Source organism: Gadus morhua, chromosome 18 (assembly GCF_902167405.1).
Source record: "Gadus morhua chromosome 18, gadMor3.0, whole genome shotgun sequence".
NCBI lineage: Eukaryota > Metazoa > Chordata > Actinopteri > Gadiformes > Gadidae > Gadus > Gadus morhua.
Genome location: NC_044065.1, coordinates 12,192,116 through 12,208,713, shown reverse-complemented (window position 1 = coordinate 12,208,713; position 16,598 = coordinate 12,192,116). Strand labels below are relative to the sequence as shown.

Genomic DNA, 16,598 nt, shown 5'->3' with positions numbered 1-16,598 from the left:
GTGTGGGTTGGATCTGCGTCCGATATGCTTGACTGTTCTACCGGGAGGCACTATGGTGGGATTGGTTTTGCGCTAAACCACTTCATGCTCAAACCTTTTTGTGTCTTGAGTGGATACAATTATGGAGCAATTAGACCTCTTTACCAGGGAACGGTCAGAAATCGCTCCGTGTATAACCCCTCTAAAACGAAGCCTCGTTTTTAACATAATTTAAGTAGGCCTACAGGTTAAACCAGTTAACCCATATCTTTTACATTTTATGATTAAGGTTTAAGGTTTAGTTAATGACAGCACATGGGTGCCTACGTAACTTCATTTACATATATAGATGTTCAAATGTGCTCGGCCCATTGAGGATAACAGGAAGGGAATATTGTCAAGGGAATCAGAAAATCGTTTGCATGACAAGGGCCCCACACTCGAAGCTTTTAGCTGCAGTGAGTGTTTCTCTTTTTCCTCTCTGCCCTCTCCTCTTTTTTCTATCCTCTCCCATTGTCTCTCAGTATTCTCTTCCTATATGCCACTTTCCATTTTTCTGGAAACCCTTTCAAAATGCTCATTATGTTTCACTCGTCCCCCTTTAACCCTTTAAGATATTTTTGGTAATGTTTTTGGGTCTGCTTTGTGATCCACCATTTCATTCCCTTCTCTAGTCCTCCTACCTTGTCTATCCTGGCCACCCATTCACCCATTATCTCTCCCTCTGCTGTTACTTGTACACATAGGGAATGTTGTAAAATGCTGCAAAAATATCACTAGATATATAATAATCAGGCTACTTAAAATGCCTCCAGTGCAGGCTTATATATTCACATTCATAGTCGCACTCTGTATCGCGGGACCATCTGCTCTGCAAGGTTGGTTCCTCCAGAGGCAGGCAGCAGGTAAGCGCCGTCAGCAGGTAGGCTTCAGGAAGTGCTTGTGGTATACAAGTCTGGTACCAGACCATTAAGTCTCTCCCCACTGAGACCAGCTTTGCCTCTGGTTTCTGAGCAGGGACATGAAGGATTGTCAGAGGGCCCCTCCCCTCGCCAGGGATCCATCAGGCTTTTAAAAGGAGAAACACTGAATCTGCGTTACACTGTCAAAAGAGACTGTCGTATGTAGGCTTAAGCTTTTCATATGTATTGCATAGGCCTATATAGGTCATTTGGTATGTGGTATGGTTACTGTTGATTTTGCAGTTAACATTGGCCCACTTTTGTACCACTTTCTTTCTTTCTTTCTCCGATTTTAGATTTTAATGTTTGTGCAACATGCTGAGGCTGAGACAAACACTGAGAGTCTCATACACACACAGATGAAGAGAAAGACAGAGGAAGAGAGGGCGTTTGCGTCTCTATGAGTGACTATAAGCGAGAGAAAGGGGAAGATAGACGAGAGAAGCTAATGGAAATAGGTGGGACAGAATATTCACTAAAAGGTTATCTGTGTCATTATAACCACGTCTGAAGTCTCAACTTCCTGACTACTGCCGGAAAGGAGAGATATGCACACGAGTAAATCACATTGTCGTATAAATTCCCACAGCCACTGCTCTCGTTTGATTTGTGGGGTTTACTGGGGTTTACCTGGGGCTTACCTTCTTTTTCAACATTGTCCCCATTACGATCATAACCATCAAACAAACAACCCAACAATGCATCCCTCGGTTGAGGCAGTGTCATCCGATCACAGTAGGGCTCTCGTGGCTGTGTTGTGAATGGCTTCTAAGGACGTTGACGGGCAAGGGATCACAGAGTGTCACATGGCTGTAGATCCATAAGAAACAGATGATCAATACTGATGCGATAGAAAAAAAAAGACAGGAAAAGATAGTGAAGTGGTCAGGGAACTGGGTTCGATCCCCAACATCCGCAGCATAACCTCTTGGTGCTCTTGAGAATGTTGAAATGTATCTGATTTCAATGATTCAAGTTGCTTGAATTTGAAAGATAACCTATTTATCAAACTTTATAATGAATATCTTTAAAATGACAGCTGATGTCAATATTTATTCAGTGTCTACATATTTAAATGCAAAACATCTTGGGACTTCCTGTCAAGCCCTCATTGGAGGAAGGTGTTTTTTGATTGTGCAGATACCAGCTGTCCTCCATAAGCATTAATGAGGTGTTTTTCAAAACCAATATAACGACAATCTAGCAAAGCAAGCATAGTACCAGGTCTCTCCTGTCTGTAAGCTGGTCGGTCATAGTTACAGCTTGTGTTAAGCTGTTGTAAATATCGTCTACCATGGCAGTTGTCTCCTCTTTAAGGTATGTTTAAGCATAGTTGATAATTGGTATGATATTAGGAAGTGTCTTTTTGTTTTTGAAAAGTTTTGACAAAAACCCTGTGTCTGTTACAGTGTTTACTTGATTAGCATCTTCTTGATTAGCAGTGGGATGGGGGTTCCACTTGCAAGATATGGTATGTATTTCACTGAACCTTTTGTTAAAACCCCTGAACCCGGTAGCGACTACATTTTTCTCTTTATGGTACTAGGTGATGAGTAGTTTGATTCTTGTACGGGTACCTGGATGACTCAAACTTGCATGGTTTATGCTACTGAGAACACAAAATTGCCTCTTTCCACAAGTCCCAACAATCTCTTGGCTCCACAGGCTATCCATCATCTAGTGACGATGCTCTGGACCAATACTGGTCCAACCTTGGATACCTCATTGAGCCAAGGGCAAACAAGATGTCTGCTCTCGCCCAAGCTTCCTCCTCGGCCTCCATGTCCCAACAGGGATCCAGTGAGGCAGATGCACCACAAGGAAAGGGAGTATCTAAAGTTGGAGATTGGTCTTTTGCTTCAAGCGGAGGAAACGCTCAATCTCAGGACCAGACCGGCTGGAACATGGGAGGAGAGTCTGAGATGGCAGCTGTTTACCAGCAGGCTGACGGGTTTGAAGGCTCTGACATGCAGGAGCTTCCACAAGAAGTTAGTGAGCCTTATTCACCAAGTTTCATTGTCCAGACCAGCAGTGGATACAAACGGTCCAGACTGAGTGGCACCGCAGACGAATACTCCCTCATCAAAGGTCTTGAGGAATATGGTATTAATCCTGAAGACTTCTAGATGTCAAGCTCTACCAAGGATCAGATTTTGAAATGTAAGTTGTACAATCCAAAGATTCAACTTTTTGACCCTTCAATGCTTAATCATTTCTCAATCTCTTCTAGGTCGGCGGAAAACCTTTCCCTCGGCAACGTCCTGCAAAAATGTCTTGCCTGTTTTCAATATTGTTCAACACATAAAGTGAGATGAAACTCATCCATGCAGTACTCACTGTTGTGCACTTGCAGTCACTACACCCTTCTATCAACCTTAAGGAATACCTGTAGTCATCTTATGTTCTGATTGCTACTGTTAACTCTGACAATCATCTTGCATGAGTGACATAATTTAATAATCGTAGGATATTTAAGCCTGTATTGGTGCCTCAATTTGTAGTACGAACACCAGTTCTGACAGGTTATGCTTAAAAAGAGTGGACAAGACGACGCCATATAAAGTTGTATGCTTCTGAGATATATTGGACCCTAAAGGTGTGGCATCATCACGCTGCAGACTCGAGGACGTGGGTGATTGGGACCCTTCAATCGTGGCTAAATTACAATTCTGCCCAGATGGTTTAATTTGACTTGGCTTCAAGGAATGCTGCTTGAACCACCTCCATGCCAATTTTTTTTTTTGATCATGAAGACTTGCTTAGAATTCTAGGATGGAGACTCTGCGCAGTTAATCCATGTAGGCTGAAATCCTCAAAGGTTTTCTGAACCCCTTTTCATTTGTTTGCTACATTCTCAAGAGCCGTTAATGCTGTGTAGTCTTTCGAATTGTGTTGAGGTCCAATACTTAGCTGGTAAAAGTCATCTTACCTCGAAAAAAGTAAAGCCCATTTGAGCCTACATGATCATGGCAAAAACTAAAGGATGGTGCTTTCAGCCCCATTCAGCAATGCAGGTACACTTCATCAGTAGGGGTTTATGAAGATGAAATGACAGACCAATATATTATTGCAGAGCTTCAATGTTTTTTCCAAGCTAATTTTCTAGGCTGACTGCCTGGCGTAGCAACCCCATAGTGACGTATAGCTATCTTTCATTTAGCTACATCATAAATGATATCCCTATTCACAAACCGGCCCCATATTACTGCTCAGAGTTCACTGTTCGTAATTGTTTTTGTAATTTGATATATTTTTAGGGTTGTGGTTCAGCAACTCAGACACAGAGTACTTGATTTTCATCCATTCGGTCATCTTGCTCTGTCACATACAGCTGATCTCATTGTGTGCAAAAATAGTTACATTTGGAATAATTGAATTTTGGGCGCAAACGAAGCTCTGCGCTAGCATACATTTCTGCCAATTTTGCACGGTGCACGACGCCAATGGTAGTGCACCGCATAGTTGGCCAAGAGCTCTGCCCAAAAGAAAACAATGGCCGCGCTAACGCAGAGCCTTCCTTGCCCCATTCATGTAAATGAGGCTCAACAATGGCCGCCTAGTCTGCTCTTCTGGGCTCCTCCATCAGGATTAAGTTTTAAACCACTTTATTGTAGAATTCGTAGGACAATGCTACATGACACTGGTGTGCCATGCAGGAGATCACCCTTGCGGCCAGGTGAGGCTGCCTAAACCAGCCATCATCCAACCACAACCGGCATAACCTAATTTGGCATCTTAAAATTAAATCTTAGATCAATTTCAGTGTCTGCCTATTTGGATGCAAAACATATATTGAGTTCATGTAAGACTCTAATCCGAGGGAGGGCCCTTTCTGGTTGTTCATGTTCCAGCTGTCCTCAATAAGCATTAACAAGGTGTTTTTTTAAAAAACAATATAAGGACCATCTAGAGTAGGACTAGCACTCCACTGTCTAGCTGGGGGTTTGTATTTAGTACTTGTGTTATTCTGCTGCAATCTTTTTTTTGCCATGGCCCTTGTCAGCCTTTTAAGGTGTGTCTAATCCCTGTTTATGCTGTCAATGAGATTTTTAAATTTTGGTAGTATCTGTTGAAGCCATAACTGGAGATGTTTGAATTTCTGTTTCAGGGTTTATTGGATTTGCCTTTTCCTGTTTAGCAGTGGGACTTCTGCTCCATTAAATAGAAGTGGTATGGAATTCACTGTTGAATCTGTGTTGAAACATGTGGGTGGTTCTTGACCCAAGATCTGTTTAATGCAGCATCAAATTGCACTTAGTTTTTACTAAATGTTTTGTCTTGGTAGGTTCAATTCTTGTACAATGACAGCTATTGCTCTTCCTGCGACACCCATTACGCTGCCATTGAACTGTTTCTATTAAGATCAAACATTTCATTTTCTAATTAAAATGGCTAGTAGGAACAATAGTTTTTTTTTCAATTTTTTATTTATGGTAGCATTTCAGTTGCAACTTCAAAGTCATCTTAACAAATTCGCACCTGTCCCTCGGATTCACAGGCTCATCATCCAGGGAAGATGAACTGAACCAAGACTCGTCTAGCCTTGAATATCTCGAAGAGCCCAGGGCGCCGAGAGCATCAAGCAGGAAATCTGGTTCTCTTGACCAAGCTTTGTCCCTTTGGGCCTCTGGCATGTACAAGCAGGGCTCCATACCTTCATATTATCTTGCGCTCCAGGACCCTGATAAACCCCTTGAATATTTCACCAAACCTCAGGAACTGTCCATCACCGGGTTGGTGGACCAGAGAGCTTCTTCTGGTGGTCTCAGCGAAGATGTGCCAGAAAACGAGGGACATCTCATTGAGCCCAGGGCCCTCAAGACGTCTCCCGCCAAAGCCTCCCCCTCGGTCTCGATGTCCAAAGAAGGCTCCATACTGCCATTAAATCCCTTGCAACAGGGCTCCGGTGGAGCAGGTGCGCCCAACCAAGAGGCACCACAGGGAAAGGGAGTGTCTGCAGTTGTAGCCGGTGCTCATCAACTGAGCTCAGGGACCTCTCAAGAACTCTCTGACTGGACCAGACAAGCCTATTCACCGAGCAATGAAGTTGACTCTGAGGTGTCCGCCTTCTACCAGCAGGGTGACGGCTTTGAAGCTCTGCTGCCTCAGTTTGAAGTCTCTGACCTGGAGGAGCCTCAACAAGGCGTCAGTGAGCCCAGGGAACAGAAGAGGTGCCATTCTCTTAGCCAAGCTTCCGCCTCTTCCTCCATGTCCAAACAGGGCTCTGGTGGAGCAGGTGTTTGGGAGGTTCCTGAGCTTGAGGCAAAAGAACAATCGAACTACCTGACCGCCTGGAACATGGAAGGCTATTCACCGAGCAATGAATATGACTCTGCGATGGCAGCCTTCTACCAGCAGGGTGACGGGTCTGAAGTCTCTGACATGCAGGAGCTTCAACAAGGAGTCATTGAGCCTTTGGGTGATGGTTCTGAAGTCTTTGACATGCAGGAGCTTCAACAAGGAGTCATTGAGCCTTTGGGTGACGGTTCTAACCACTCTGACATGCAGGAGCTTCCATCAGGCGTCAGTGAGCCTTATCCACCCAGCTTCATTATCCAGATCGGGAGTGGCTACCAACGGTCCAGACTGAGTGCCACCTCAGACAAATACTCCCTCAACCAAGGTCCTGAGGCATTTGGGATTTATCCTGAAGACTGGGACAACTACCAGTTGCCAAGCTCTATCAAGTGATCATGTAATGTAAGTAGTACAATCAAAAGATTCAACATTTTGACCCTTCAATGCTTAATCTTTTCTCCATCTCTTCTAGGTGAACTCTGATCATTTCCCTTGGAAACGCCCTACAAACATTTCTTGCCGGGTTTTCAATAAAGTCATTCAACACAAAGTTTGAGGTCGTAACTCTACCATGCAGGACTTGTCATTGTGCCCTTATGGTCACTAGTATATACTTTTTTAGTTCCCTGCTATATCTCGGTATATCTCCTTTAAGGAATACCTGTGGTAATCTTTTGTTCTGTTTGCTACTGTTCGAGGACCCCCCGCCCCCCCCATGTGGTTCACCATGGTTTTACGTTCGCTGATGGTCAATGTATGACAAAGTGTTGCTAGCAATTATTGGTTGGAAAGTATTGTAGGGAGGGTTCCACAAATTTGGTTGTCTGGGCACATTACCCTTTCAAGACTGGCATTAATGTAGTGCTGCAGTAGTTTGGGTTGAGGTCTAAAACGTTTTGTTGGTTGAGCTGAACCTATCAAACTATAATTAAAATGTTAATTGCTGCACGCCACCTGTGGCTTTTCTGGGCACCTCCCTAGCCTAGATGCAGGAAGATGTAAACTGGTTAATTGTATGATTACAATGAGCAGGAGTTGACTTGTATTTTTCATAGACTTTAAATTATGAAATAAGGTCTGGTTCCGAACATACTCTTGGGACCATAACTCTGTTCTCTGATCAAATGACCAGGAAGGTCGGTCAGGAGATCAGAAAGTGACACATGGCTGTGGATCCATAAATAGAGATGAGTTAAACGGATCATTCTATAGGGGGTAAAAGACAATGAATTTGTCAGGGAACTGCGTTCGAACTGCGTTCGAGGTCCGCAGCATAACCTCTTGGCCTTTTCAGAATGACATTCGATTTCACTGAATCGCGTTGGGTGAAAATCTAACCCTATAGGTGTGGCATCATTCACCATTCTGGCCATGCCAATAAAATACTTTTTACCTCAAGAGATTCTTCCTAATCTCCCTCCAGTTGTCACAACGTTTTTTATGATTGCTGATGGTCTACATTTGTGAAGACTGTCTAATAAATATAGGCCTTCAGTGCAGGCTTATATATTCACATTCATAGTCGCACTCTGTATCGCGGGACCATCTGCTCTGCAAGGTTGGTTCCTCCAGAGGCAGGCAGCAGGTAAGCGCCGTCAGCAGGTAGGCTTCAGGAAGTGCTTGTGGTATACAAGTCTGGTACCAGACCATTAAGTCTCTCCCCACTGAGACCAGCTTTGCCTCGGGTTTCTGAGCAGGGACATGAAGGATTGTCAGAGGGCCCCTCCCCTCGCCAGGGGTCCATCAGGCTTTTAAAAGGAGAAACACTGAATCTGCGTTACACTGTCAAAAGAGACTGTCGTATGTAGGCTCAAGCTTTTCATATGTATTGCATAGGCCTATATAGGTCATTTGGTATGTGGTATGGTTACTGTTGATTTTGCAGTTAACATTGGCCCACTTTTGTACCACTTTCTTTCTTTCTTTCTCCGATTTTAGATTTTAATGTTTGTGCAACATGCTGAGGCTGAGACAAACACTGAGAGTCTCATACACACACAGATGAAGAGAAAGACAGAGGAAGAGAGGGCGTTTGCGTCTCTATGAGTGACTATAAGCGAGAGAAAGGGGAAGATAGACGAGAGAAGCTAATTGAAATAGGTGGGACAGAATATTCACTAAAAGGTTATCTGTGTCATTATAACCACGTCTGAAGTCTCAACTTCCTGACTACTGCCGGAAAGGAGAGAAATGCACACGAGTAAATCACATTGTCGTATAAATTCCCACAGCCACTGCTCTCGTTTGATTTGTGGGGTTTACTGGGGTTTACCTGGGGTTTACCTTCTTTTTCAACATTGTCCCCATTACGATCATAACCATCAAACAAACAACCCAACAATGCATCCCTCGGTTGAGGCAGTGTCATCCGATCACAGTAGGGCTCTCGTGGCTGTGTTGTGAATGGCTTCTAAGGACGTTGACGGGCAAGGGATCACAGAGTGTCACATGGCTGTAGATCCATAAGAAACAGATGATCAATACTGATGCGATAGAAAAAAAAAGACAGGAAAAGATAGTGAAGTGGTCAGGGAACTGGGTTCGATCCCCAACATCCGCAGCATAACCTCTTGGTGCTCTTGAGAATGTTGAAATGTATCTGATTTCAATGATTCAAGTTGCTTGAATTTGAAAGATAACCTATTTATCAAACTTTATAATGAATATCTTTAAAATGACAGCTGATGTCGATATTTATTCAGTGTCTACATATTTAAATGCAAAACATCTTGGGACTTCCTGTCAAGCCCTCATTGGAGGAAGGTGTTTTTTGATTGTGGAGATACCAGCTGTCCTCCATAAGCATTAATGAGGTGTTTTTCAAAACCAATATAAAGACAATCTAGCAAAGCAAGCATAGTACCAGGTCTCTCCTGTCTGTAAGCTGGTCGGTCATAGTTACAGCGTGTGTTAAGCTGTTGTAAATATCGTCTACCATGGCAGTTGTCTCCTCTTTAAGGTATGTTTAAGCATAGTTGATAATTGGTATGATATTAGGAAGTGTCTTTTTGTTTTTGAAAAGTTTTGACAAAAACCCTGTGTCTGTTACAGTGTTTACTTGATTAGCATCTTCTTGATTAGCAGTGGGATGGGGGTTCCACTTGCAAGATATGGTATGTATTTCACTGAACCTTTTGTTAAAACACCGGAACCCGGTAGCGGCTACATTTTCTCTTTATGGTACTAGGTGATGAGTAGTTTGATTCTTGTACGGGTACCTGAATCAAACTTGCATGGTTTATGCTACTGAGAACACAAAATTGCCTCTTTCCACAAGTCCCAACAGTCTCTTGGCTCCACAGGCTATCCATCATCTAGTGACGATGCTCTGGACCAATACTGGTCCAACCTTGGATACCTCATTGAGCCAAGGGCAAACAAGATGTCTGCTCTCGCCCAAGCTTCCTCCTCGGCCTCCATGTCCCAACAGGGATCCAGTGAGGCAGATGCACCACAAGGAAAGGGAGTATCTAATGTTGGAGATTGGTCTTTTGCTTCAAGCGGAGGAAACACTCAATCTCAGGACCAGACCGGCTGGAACATGGGAGGAGAGTCTGAGATGGCAGCTGTTTACCAGCAGGCTGACGGGTTTGAAGGCTCTGACATGCAGGAGCTTCCACAAGAAGTTAGTGAGCCTTATTCACCAAGTTTCATTGTCCAGACCAGCAGTGGATACAAACGGTCCAGACTGAGTGGCATCGCAGACGAATACTCCCTCATCAAAGGTCTTGAGGAATATGGTATTAATCCTGAAGACTTCTAGATGTCAAGCTCTACCAAGGATCAGATTTTGAAATGTAAGTTGTACAATCCAAAGTTTCAACTTTTTGACCCTTCATTGCTTAATCATTTCTCAATCTCTTCTAGGTGGGCGGAAAACCTTTCCCTCGGCAACGTCCTGCAAAAATGTCTTGCCTGTTTTCAATATTGTTCAACACATAAAGTGAGATGTAACTCATCCATGTAGTACTCATTATTGTGCACTTGCAGTCACTACACCCTTCTATCAACCTTAAGGAATACCCTGTAGTCATCTTATGTTCTGATTGCTACTGTTAACTCTGTAAATCATCTTGCTTGAGTGACATCATTTAATAATCGTAGGATATTTAAGCCTGTATTGGTGCCTCAATTTGTAGTACCAACACCAGTTCTGACAGGTTATGCTTAAAAAGAGTGGACAAGACGACGTCATATAAAGTTGTGTGCTTCTGAGATATATTGGACCCTAAAGGCGTGGCATCATCACGCTGCAGACTCAAGGACGTGGGTGATTCGGACCCTTCAATCGTGACTGATTTACAATTCTGCCCAGATGGTTTAATTTGATTTGGCTTCAAGGAATGCTGCTTGAACCACCTCCATGCCAATTTTATTTTTGATCATGAAGACTTGCTTAGAATTCTAGGATGGAGACTCTGCGCAGTCAATCCATGTAGGCTGAAATCCTCAAAGGTTTTCTGAACCCCTTTTCATTTGTTTGCTACATTCTCAAGAGCTGTTAATGCTGTGTAGTCTTTTGAATTGTGTTGAGGTCCAATACTTGGCTGGTAAAAGTCATCTGTCCTGGAAAAAAGTAAAGCCCATTTGACCCTACATGATCATGGCAAAAACTAAAGGATGGTGCTTTCAGCCCCATTCCGCAATGCAGGTACACTTCATCAGTAGGGGTTTATGAAGATGGAATGACAGACCAATATATTATTGCAGAGCTTCAATGTTTTTTCCAAGCTAATTTTCTAGGCTGACTGCCTGGTGTAGCAACCCCATAGTGACATATAGCTATCTTTCATTTAGCTACATCATAAATGATATCCCTATTCACAAACCGGCCCCATATTACTGCTCAGAGTTCACTGTTCGTAATTGTTTTTGTAATTTGATAAATTTTTAGGGCTGTGGTTCAGCAACTCAGACAGAGTACTTGATTTTCATCCATTCGGTCATCTTGCTCTGTCACATACAGCTGATATCTCAGTGTGCAAAAATAGTTAAATTTGGAATAATTTGAATTTTGGGCGCAAAAGAAGCTCTGTGCTAGCATACATTTCTGCCAATTTTGCACGGTGCACGACGCCAAAGGTAGTCCACCGCATAGTTGGCTAAGAGCTCTGCCCGAAAGAAAACAATGGACGCGCTAACGCAGAGCCTTCCTTGCCCCATACATGTAAATGAGGCTCAACAATGGCCACATAGTCTGCTCTTCTGGGCTCCTCCATCAGGATTAAGTTTTAAACCACTTTATTGTAGAATTCGTAGGACAATGCTACATGACACTGGTGTGCCATGCAGGAGATCACCCTTGCGGCCAGGTGAGGCTGCCTAAACCAGCCATCATCCAACCACAACCGGCATAACCTAATTTGGCATCTTAAAATTAAATCTTAGATCAATTTCAGTGTCTGCCTATTTGGATGAAAAACATATATTGAGTTCATGTAAGACTCTAATTCGAGGGAGGGCCCTTTCTGGTTGTTCATATACCAGCTGTCCTCAATAAGCATTAACAAGGTGTTTTTTTAAAAACCAATATAAGGACAATCTAGAGTAGAACTAGCACTCCACTGTCTAGCTGGGGGTTTGTATTTAGTACTTGTGTTATTCTGTGGCAATCTTTTTTTTTGACATGGCCCTTGTCAGCCTTTTAAGGTGTGTCTAATCCCTGTTTATGCTGTCAATGAGTTTTTTAAATGTTGGTAGTATCTGTTGAAGCCATAACTGGAGTTGTTTGAATTTCTGTTTCAGGGTTTATTGGATTTGCCTTTTCCTGTTTAGCAGTGGGACTTCTGCTCCATTAGCTAGAAGTGGTATGGAATTCACTGTTGAATCTGTGTTGAAACATGTGGGTGGTTCTTGATCCAAGATCTGTTTAATGCAGCATCAAATTGCCCTTAGTTTTTACTAAATGTTTTGTCTTGGTAGGTTCAATTCTTGTACAATGACGGCTATTTCTCCTCCTGCGACACCCATTACGCTGCCATTGAACTGTTTCTATTAAGATCAAACATTTCATTTTCTAATTAAAATGGCTAGTAGGAACAATAATTTTTTTCAATTTTTTATTTATGGTAGCATTTCAGTTGCAACTTCAAAGTCATCTTAACAAAATCGCATCTGTCCCTCGGATTCACAGGCTCATCATCCAGGGAAGATGAACTGAACCAAGACTCGTCTAGCCTTGAATATCTCGAAGAGCCCAGGGCGCCGAGAGCATCAAGCAGGAAATCTGGTTCTCTTGACCAAGCTTTGTCCCTTTGGGCCTCTGGCATGTACAAGCAGGGCTCCATACCTTCATATTATCTTGCGCTTCAGGACCCTGATAAACCCCTTGAATATTTCACCAAACCTCAGGAACTGTCCATGACCGGGTTGGTGGACCAGAGAGCTTCTTCTGGTGGTCCCAGCGAAGATGTGCCAGAAAACGAGGGACATCTCATTGAGCCCAGGGCCCTCAAGAAGTCTCCCGCCAAAGCCTCCCCCTCGGTCTCGATGTCCAAAGAAGGCTCCATACTGCCATTAAATCCCTTGCAACAGGGCTCCGGTGGAGCAGGTGCGCCCAACCAAGAGGCACCACAGGGAAAGGGAGTGTCTGCAGTTGTAGCCGGTGCTCATCAACTGAGCTCGGGGACCTCTCAAGAACTCTCCGACTGGACCAGACAAGCCTATTCACCGAGCAATGAAGTTGACTCTGAGGTGTCCGCCTTCTACCAGCAGGGTGAAGGCTTTGAAGCTCTTCTGCCTCAGTTTGAAGTCTCTGACCTGCAGGAGCCTCAACAAGGCGTCAGTGAGCCCAGGGAACAGAAGAGGTGCCATGCTCTTAGCCAAGCTTCCTCCATGTCCAAACAGGGCTCTGGTGGAGCAGGTGTTTGGGAGGTTCCTGAGCTTGAGGCAAAAGACCTATCGAACTACCTGACCGCCTGGAACATGGAAGGCTATTCACCGAGCAATGAATATGACTCTGCGTTGGCAGCCTTTTACCAGCAGGATGACGGGTCTGAAGTCTCTGACATGCAGGAGCTTCAACAAGGAGTCATTGAGCCTTTGGGTGATGGTTCTGAAGGCTCTGACATGCAGGAGCTTCAACAAGGAGTCATTGAGCCTTTGGGTGATGGTTCTGAAGTCTTTGACATGCAGGAGCTTCAACAAGGAGTCATTGAGCCTTTGGGTGACGGTTCTGAACACTCTGACATGCAGGAGCTTCCATCAGGCGTCAGTGAGCCTTATCCACCCAGCTTCATTATCCAGATCGGGAGTGGCTACCAACGGTCCAGACTGAGTGCCACCTCAGACCAATACTCCCTCAACCAAGGTCCTGAGGCATTTGGGATTTATCCTGAAGACTGGGACAACTACCAGATGCCAAGCTCTATCAAGTGATCATGTAATGTAAGTAGTACAATCAAAAGATTCACCATTTTGACCCTTCAATGCTTAATCTTTTCTCCATCTCTTCTAGGTGAACTCTGAGCATTTCCCTTGGAAACGCCCTACAAACATTTCTTGCCGGGTTTTCAGTAAAGTAATTCAACACAAAGTTTGTGGTCGTAACTCTACCATGCAGGACTCTTCATTGTGCCCTTATGGTCACTAGTATATACTTTGTAGTTCCCTTATATATCTCCTTTAAGGAATACCTGTGGTAATCTTTTGTTCTGTTTGCTACTGTTCGAGGACCCCCCGCCCCCCCATGTGGTTCACCATGGTTTTACGTTCGCTGATAGTCAATGTATGACAAGTGTTGCTAGCAAATATTGGTTGGAAAGTATTGTAGGGAGGGTTCCACAAATTTGGTTGTCTGGGCACATTACCCTATGGCTATCATTGACCTTTTTAGAAAATTCTGCCTCTTTTTCAAGACTGGCATTAATGTAGTGTTGCAGTAGTTTTTGTTGGTCTAAACCTATCAAAGGTTTAGGTTGAGCTGAACCTATCAAACTATAATTAAAATGTTAATTGCTGCACGCCACCTGTGGCTTTTCTGGGCACCTCCCTAGCGTAGATGCAGGAAGACGTAAAATGGGTAATTGTATGATTACAATGAGCCCGAGTTGACTTGTATTTTTCATAGACTTTAAATTATGAAATAAGATCTGGTTCCGAACATACTCTTGGGACCATAACTCTGTTCTCTGATCAAATGACCAGGAAGGTCGGTCAGGAGATCAGAAAGTGACACATGGCTGTGGATCCATAAATAGAGATGAGTTAAACGGATCATTCTATAGGGGGTAAAAGACAATGAATTTGTCAGGAAACTGCGTTCGAGGTCCACAGCATAACCTCTTGGCCTTTTCAGAAAGACATTCGATTTCACTGAATCACGGGTGAAAATCTAACCCTATAGGTGTGGCATCTTCACCATTCCGGCCATGCCAATAAAATACTTTTTACCTCAAGAGATTCTTCCTAATCTACCTCCAGTTGTCACAACGTTTTTTATGATTGCTGATGGTCTACATTTGTGAAGACTGTCTAATAAATATAGGCTGGAGGATATTGATCAATATAATCCATGGAGGTAGTTAAAAAAATTTGGCCTATTTTGTCAATCTCAAGACTCGGTAATGTCATATTGCAGTCTGAGTTTTATTGAGGTTTTATTGAGGAAATCACCACCATTATCTAATATGTGGCAGATTTTAAATAATGATTGCAGAGAGGAGTGTCCTTTGGGAGTGCTGTTGAGGCATTTTATCATAGTATTGCAATATTGATTCAGTGATTACTACATTGCACACCTGAGTGAATATATATATTCATATTTTGGTTTGGATGAAGTATTGATTCTGGATCTGATGGTTACATTGCTAAGCTTAGGGAATGTGTATTGGTATTGATGAAGTATTGATTCTGGATCCGACCTCTACATTGCCAAGCTAAATGATTAGCATTCTTTTTTTGGTAGAGATAAGGTATTGATCTTAATATGGGGAGTGGGTGTAAAGATAAAGCATGCTTATGGGACATTACATGTCTAGTCTCGTAAGTTACTTATTCTACTCTTGTTAGCCGTAAATAAGGTGGTTGCTTATTCTTGTCATGTATACTGAAAGGAAGCGGGAAATCCTTATAGTTGTGTTACCGCTTAGTCTTCTTGGACTTATTTTATAACCCCTTTGTCGCACTGTATATTCCTGGACCAGTTTATCATAGACTAAATAAAGGGGGTACATCTTTGTGCGTACTCATGACCTGCTATATGCATTGTTTAATTCACCTCATTTCACATCCGTGGGCTACTGGTTAAGGAGATAGACTGGTAACCGGAGGGCGGCCAGTTCGAGTCCCGACTGTTACACTAAATTGTCGATGTAGGGGAGTAGTTGTCCTCCAGTAGTGTCCTCCAGAAAAGGCACCTGTAACCCCCTCCTGCTCCAAAATGGAGACCGGCCCTACACTGTGGATCTTGATATGATTTCCTTGTCAGTAGAATGCTTTCATAGTGGAGGTCCTACGTAGATTAACTAGACTGCCCACTAGATTTCAACACCTATGATGGGTAGCTTTGGCACCCCATTGAACGTTATATTTGCTGCACATTTGGTGTTGGTGGCTGAATCCACTGCAGTTTCTTTGCCACACATTACTGTTGTTGATGGATTCAGAGCCCTTGGCTCGGTCTGGATGACTAAGACTAGAGCTGAAGCAACACAAATACTATCAATAATTCAATAATTATCATGATTACAGAAAGGTGTATGTGTGTGCGCATGTGTGTGTGTCAATATCTGTAGCTACACAAGCCACGTCTACCTATCTCTATTGACGTAACTCTGTCTTTCTATGGCTTATTTCTGACCTCCATGCCATACTGCCGCCAGGAAACCTTTTTCAGTGTTCAAAAAACAGGCGGAGGCTACTGATATGCTCAGCTGGCCCCTTAACAGCCAGCATGTATGACTGCAGCCTATTGTCTGCTCCAGCACTGCTTGGTAACCTGGGTCGGTATCAAAGCAAGTAAAAAAGAGCAGGTCTCACAGCTGCTTGGCCATGCCTGATGTAGCTACTGCGAGTGCACATGCGTGACTTTCAAAGTATTATGGATTCATGTTCAGTGAGTGAAGAGCTGTGTTTGTTTGCTTGCCACACACACACACACACACACACACACACACACACACACACACACACACACACACACACACACACACACACACACACACACACACACACACACACACACACACTTGTTTATGTGAAAGTAAATGTCTTTCCGTATGCATGATTTGTGATCGCTTCGCTAATCCTTTGTTCTGTGAAAAGAAAGGAAATGGCTATTTAGACATGAAACGTTTTTGGTGATACCAATCCAATCATGTAATACAAATTGTCTCCCTTGCCAATGTCCTTGAGCAAGGC

At 43.4% G+C, this 16,598-nt stretch overlaps 2 protein-coding genes and 2 long non-coding RNA genes across 7 annotated transcripts; all 4 read left to right on the top strand.

Annotated features, from left to right (window-relative positions):
- The first annotated feature begins 2,147 nt into the window (after positions 1 to 2,147).
- LOC115530665 (uncharacterized) lies at positions 2,148 to 3,262 on the top strand. Its single transcript, XR_003973759.1, has 4 exons — positions 2,148 to 2,258; positions 2,351 to 2,412; positions 2,607 to 3,101; positions 3,172 to 3,262. It is a non-coding gene; the product is annotated as an uncharacterized LOC115530665 (long non-coding RNA).
- Positions 3,263 to 4,812: 1,550 nt separating this feature from the next.
- Positions 4,813 to 6,932, top strand: LOC115530664 (uncharacterized). Of its 2 annotated transcripts, none has more exons than XM_030339356.1 (4): positions 4,813 to 4,953; positions 5,050 to 5,146; positions 5,440 to 6,641; positions 6,712 to 6,932. In XM_030339356.1, the coding sequence occupies exon 3, from the start codon at positions 5,574 to 5,576 to the stop codon at positions 6,630 to 6,632; it is 1,059 nt and encodes a 352-aa protein (XP_030195216.1). In that variant the 5' UTR covers positions 4,813 to 4,953; positions 5,050 to 5,146; positions 5,440 to 5,573; the 3' UTR covers positions 6,633 to 6,641; positions 6,712 to 6,932. The 2 variants fall into 2 exon arrangements, with proteins under 2 accessions (XP_030195216.1, XP_030195215.1); XM_030339355.1 differs by having other exon boundaries at positions 4,817 to 4,953; positions 5,050 to 5,111; positions 6,712 to 6,928.
- A 2,155-nt stretch (positions 6,933 to 9,087) lies between these two features.
- LOC115530666 (uncharacterized) lies at positions 9,088 to 10,197 on the top strand. The gene is made up of 4 exons (XR_003973760.1): positions 9,088 to 9,198; positions 9,291 to 9,352; positions 9,542 to 10,036; positions 10,107 to 10,197. It is a non-coding gene; the product is annotated as an uncharacterized LOC115530666 (long non-coding RNA).
- A 1,606-nt stretch (positions 10,198 to 11,803) lies between these two features.
- Positions 11,804 to 14,662, top strand: LOC115530987 (uncharacterized). 3 transcript variants are annotated; one of them, XM_030339899.1, is made up of 4 exons: positions 11,804 to 11,888; positions 11,985 to 12,081; positions 12,373 to 13,625; positions 13,696 to 14,662. In XM_030339899.1, the coding sequence occupies exon 3, from the start codon at positions 12,507 to 12,509 to the stop codon at positions 13,614 to 13,616; it is 1,110 nt and encodes a 369-aa protein (XP_030195759.1). In that variant the 5' UTR covers positions 11,804 to 11,888; positions 11,985 to 12,081; positions 12,373 to 12,506; the 3' UTR covers positions 13,617 to 13,625; positions 13,696 to 14,662. The 3 variants fall into 3 exon arrangements, with proteins under 3 accessions (XP_030195759.1, XP_030195757.1, XP_030195758.1); XM_030339897.1 differs by having other exon boundaries at positions 11,985 to 12,046; positions 13,696 to 14,350; XM_030339898.1 differs by having other exon boundaries at positions 11,985 to 12,046; positions 12,373 to 13,620; positions 13,696 to 13,773.
- The last annotated feature ends 1,936 nt before the right edge of the window (positions 14,663 to 16,598 follow it).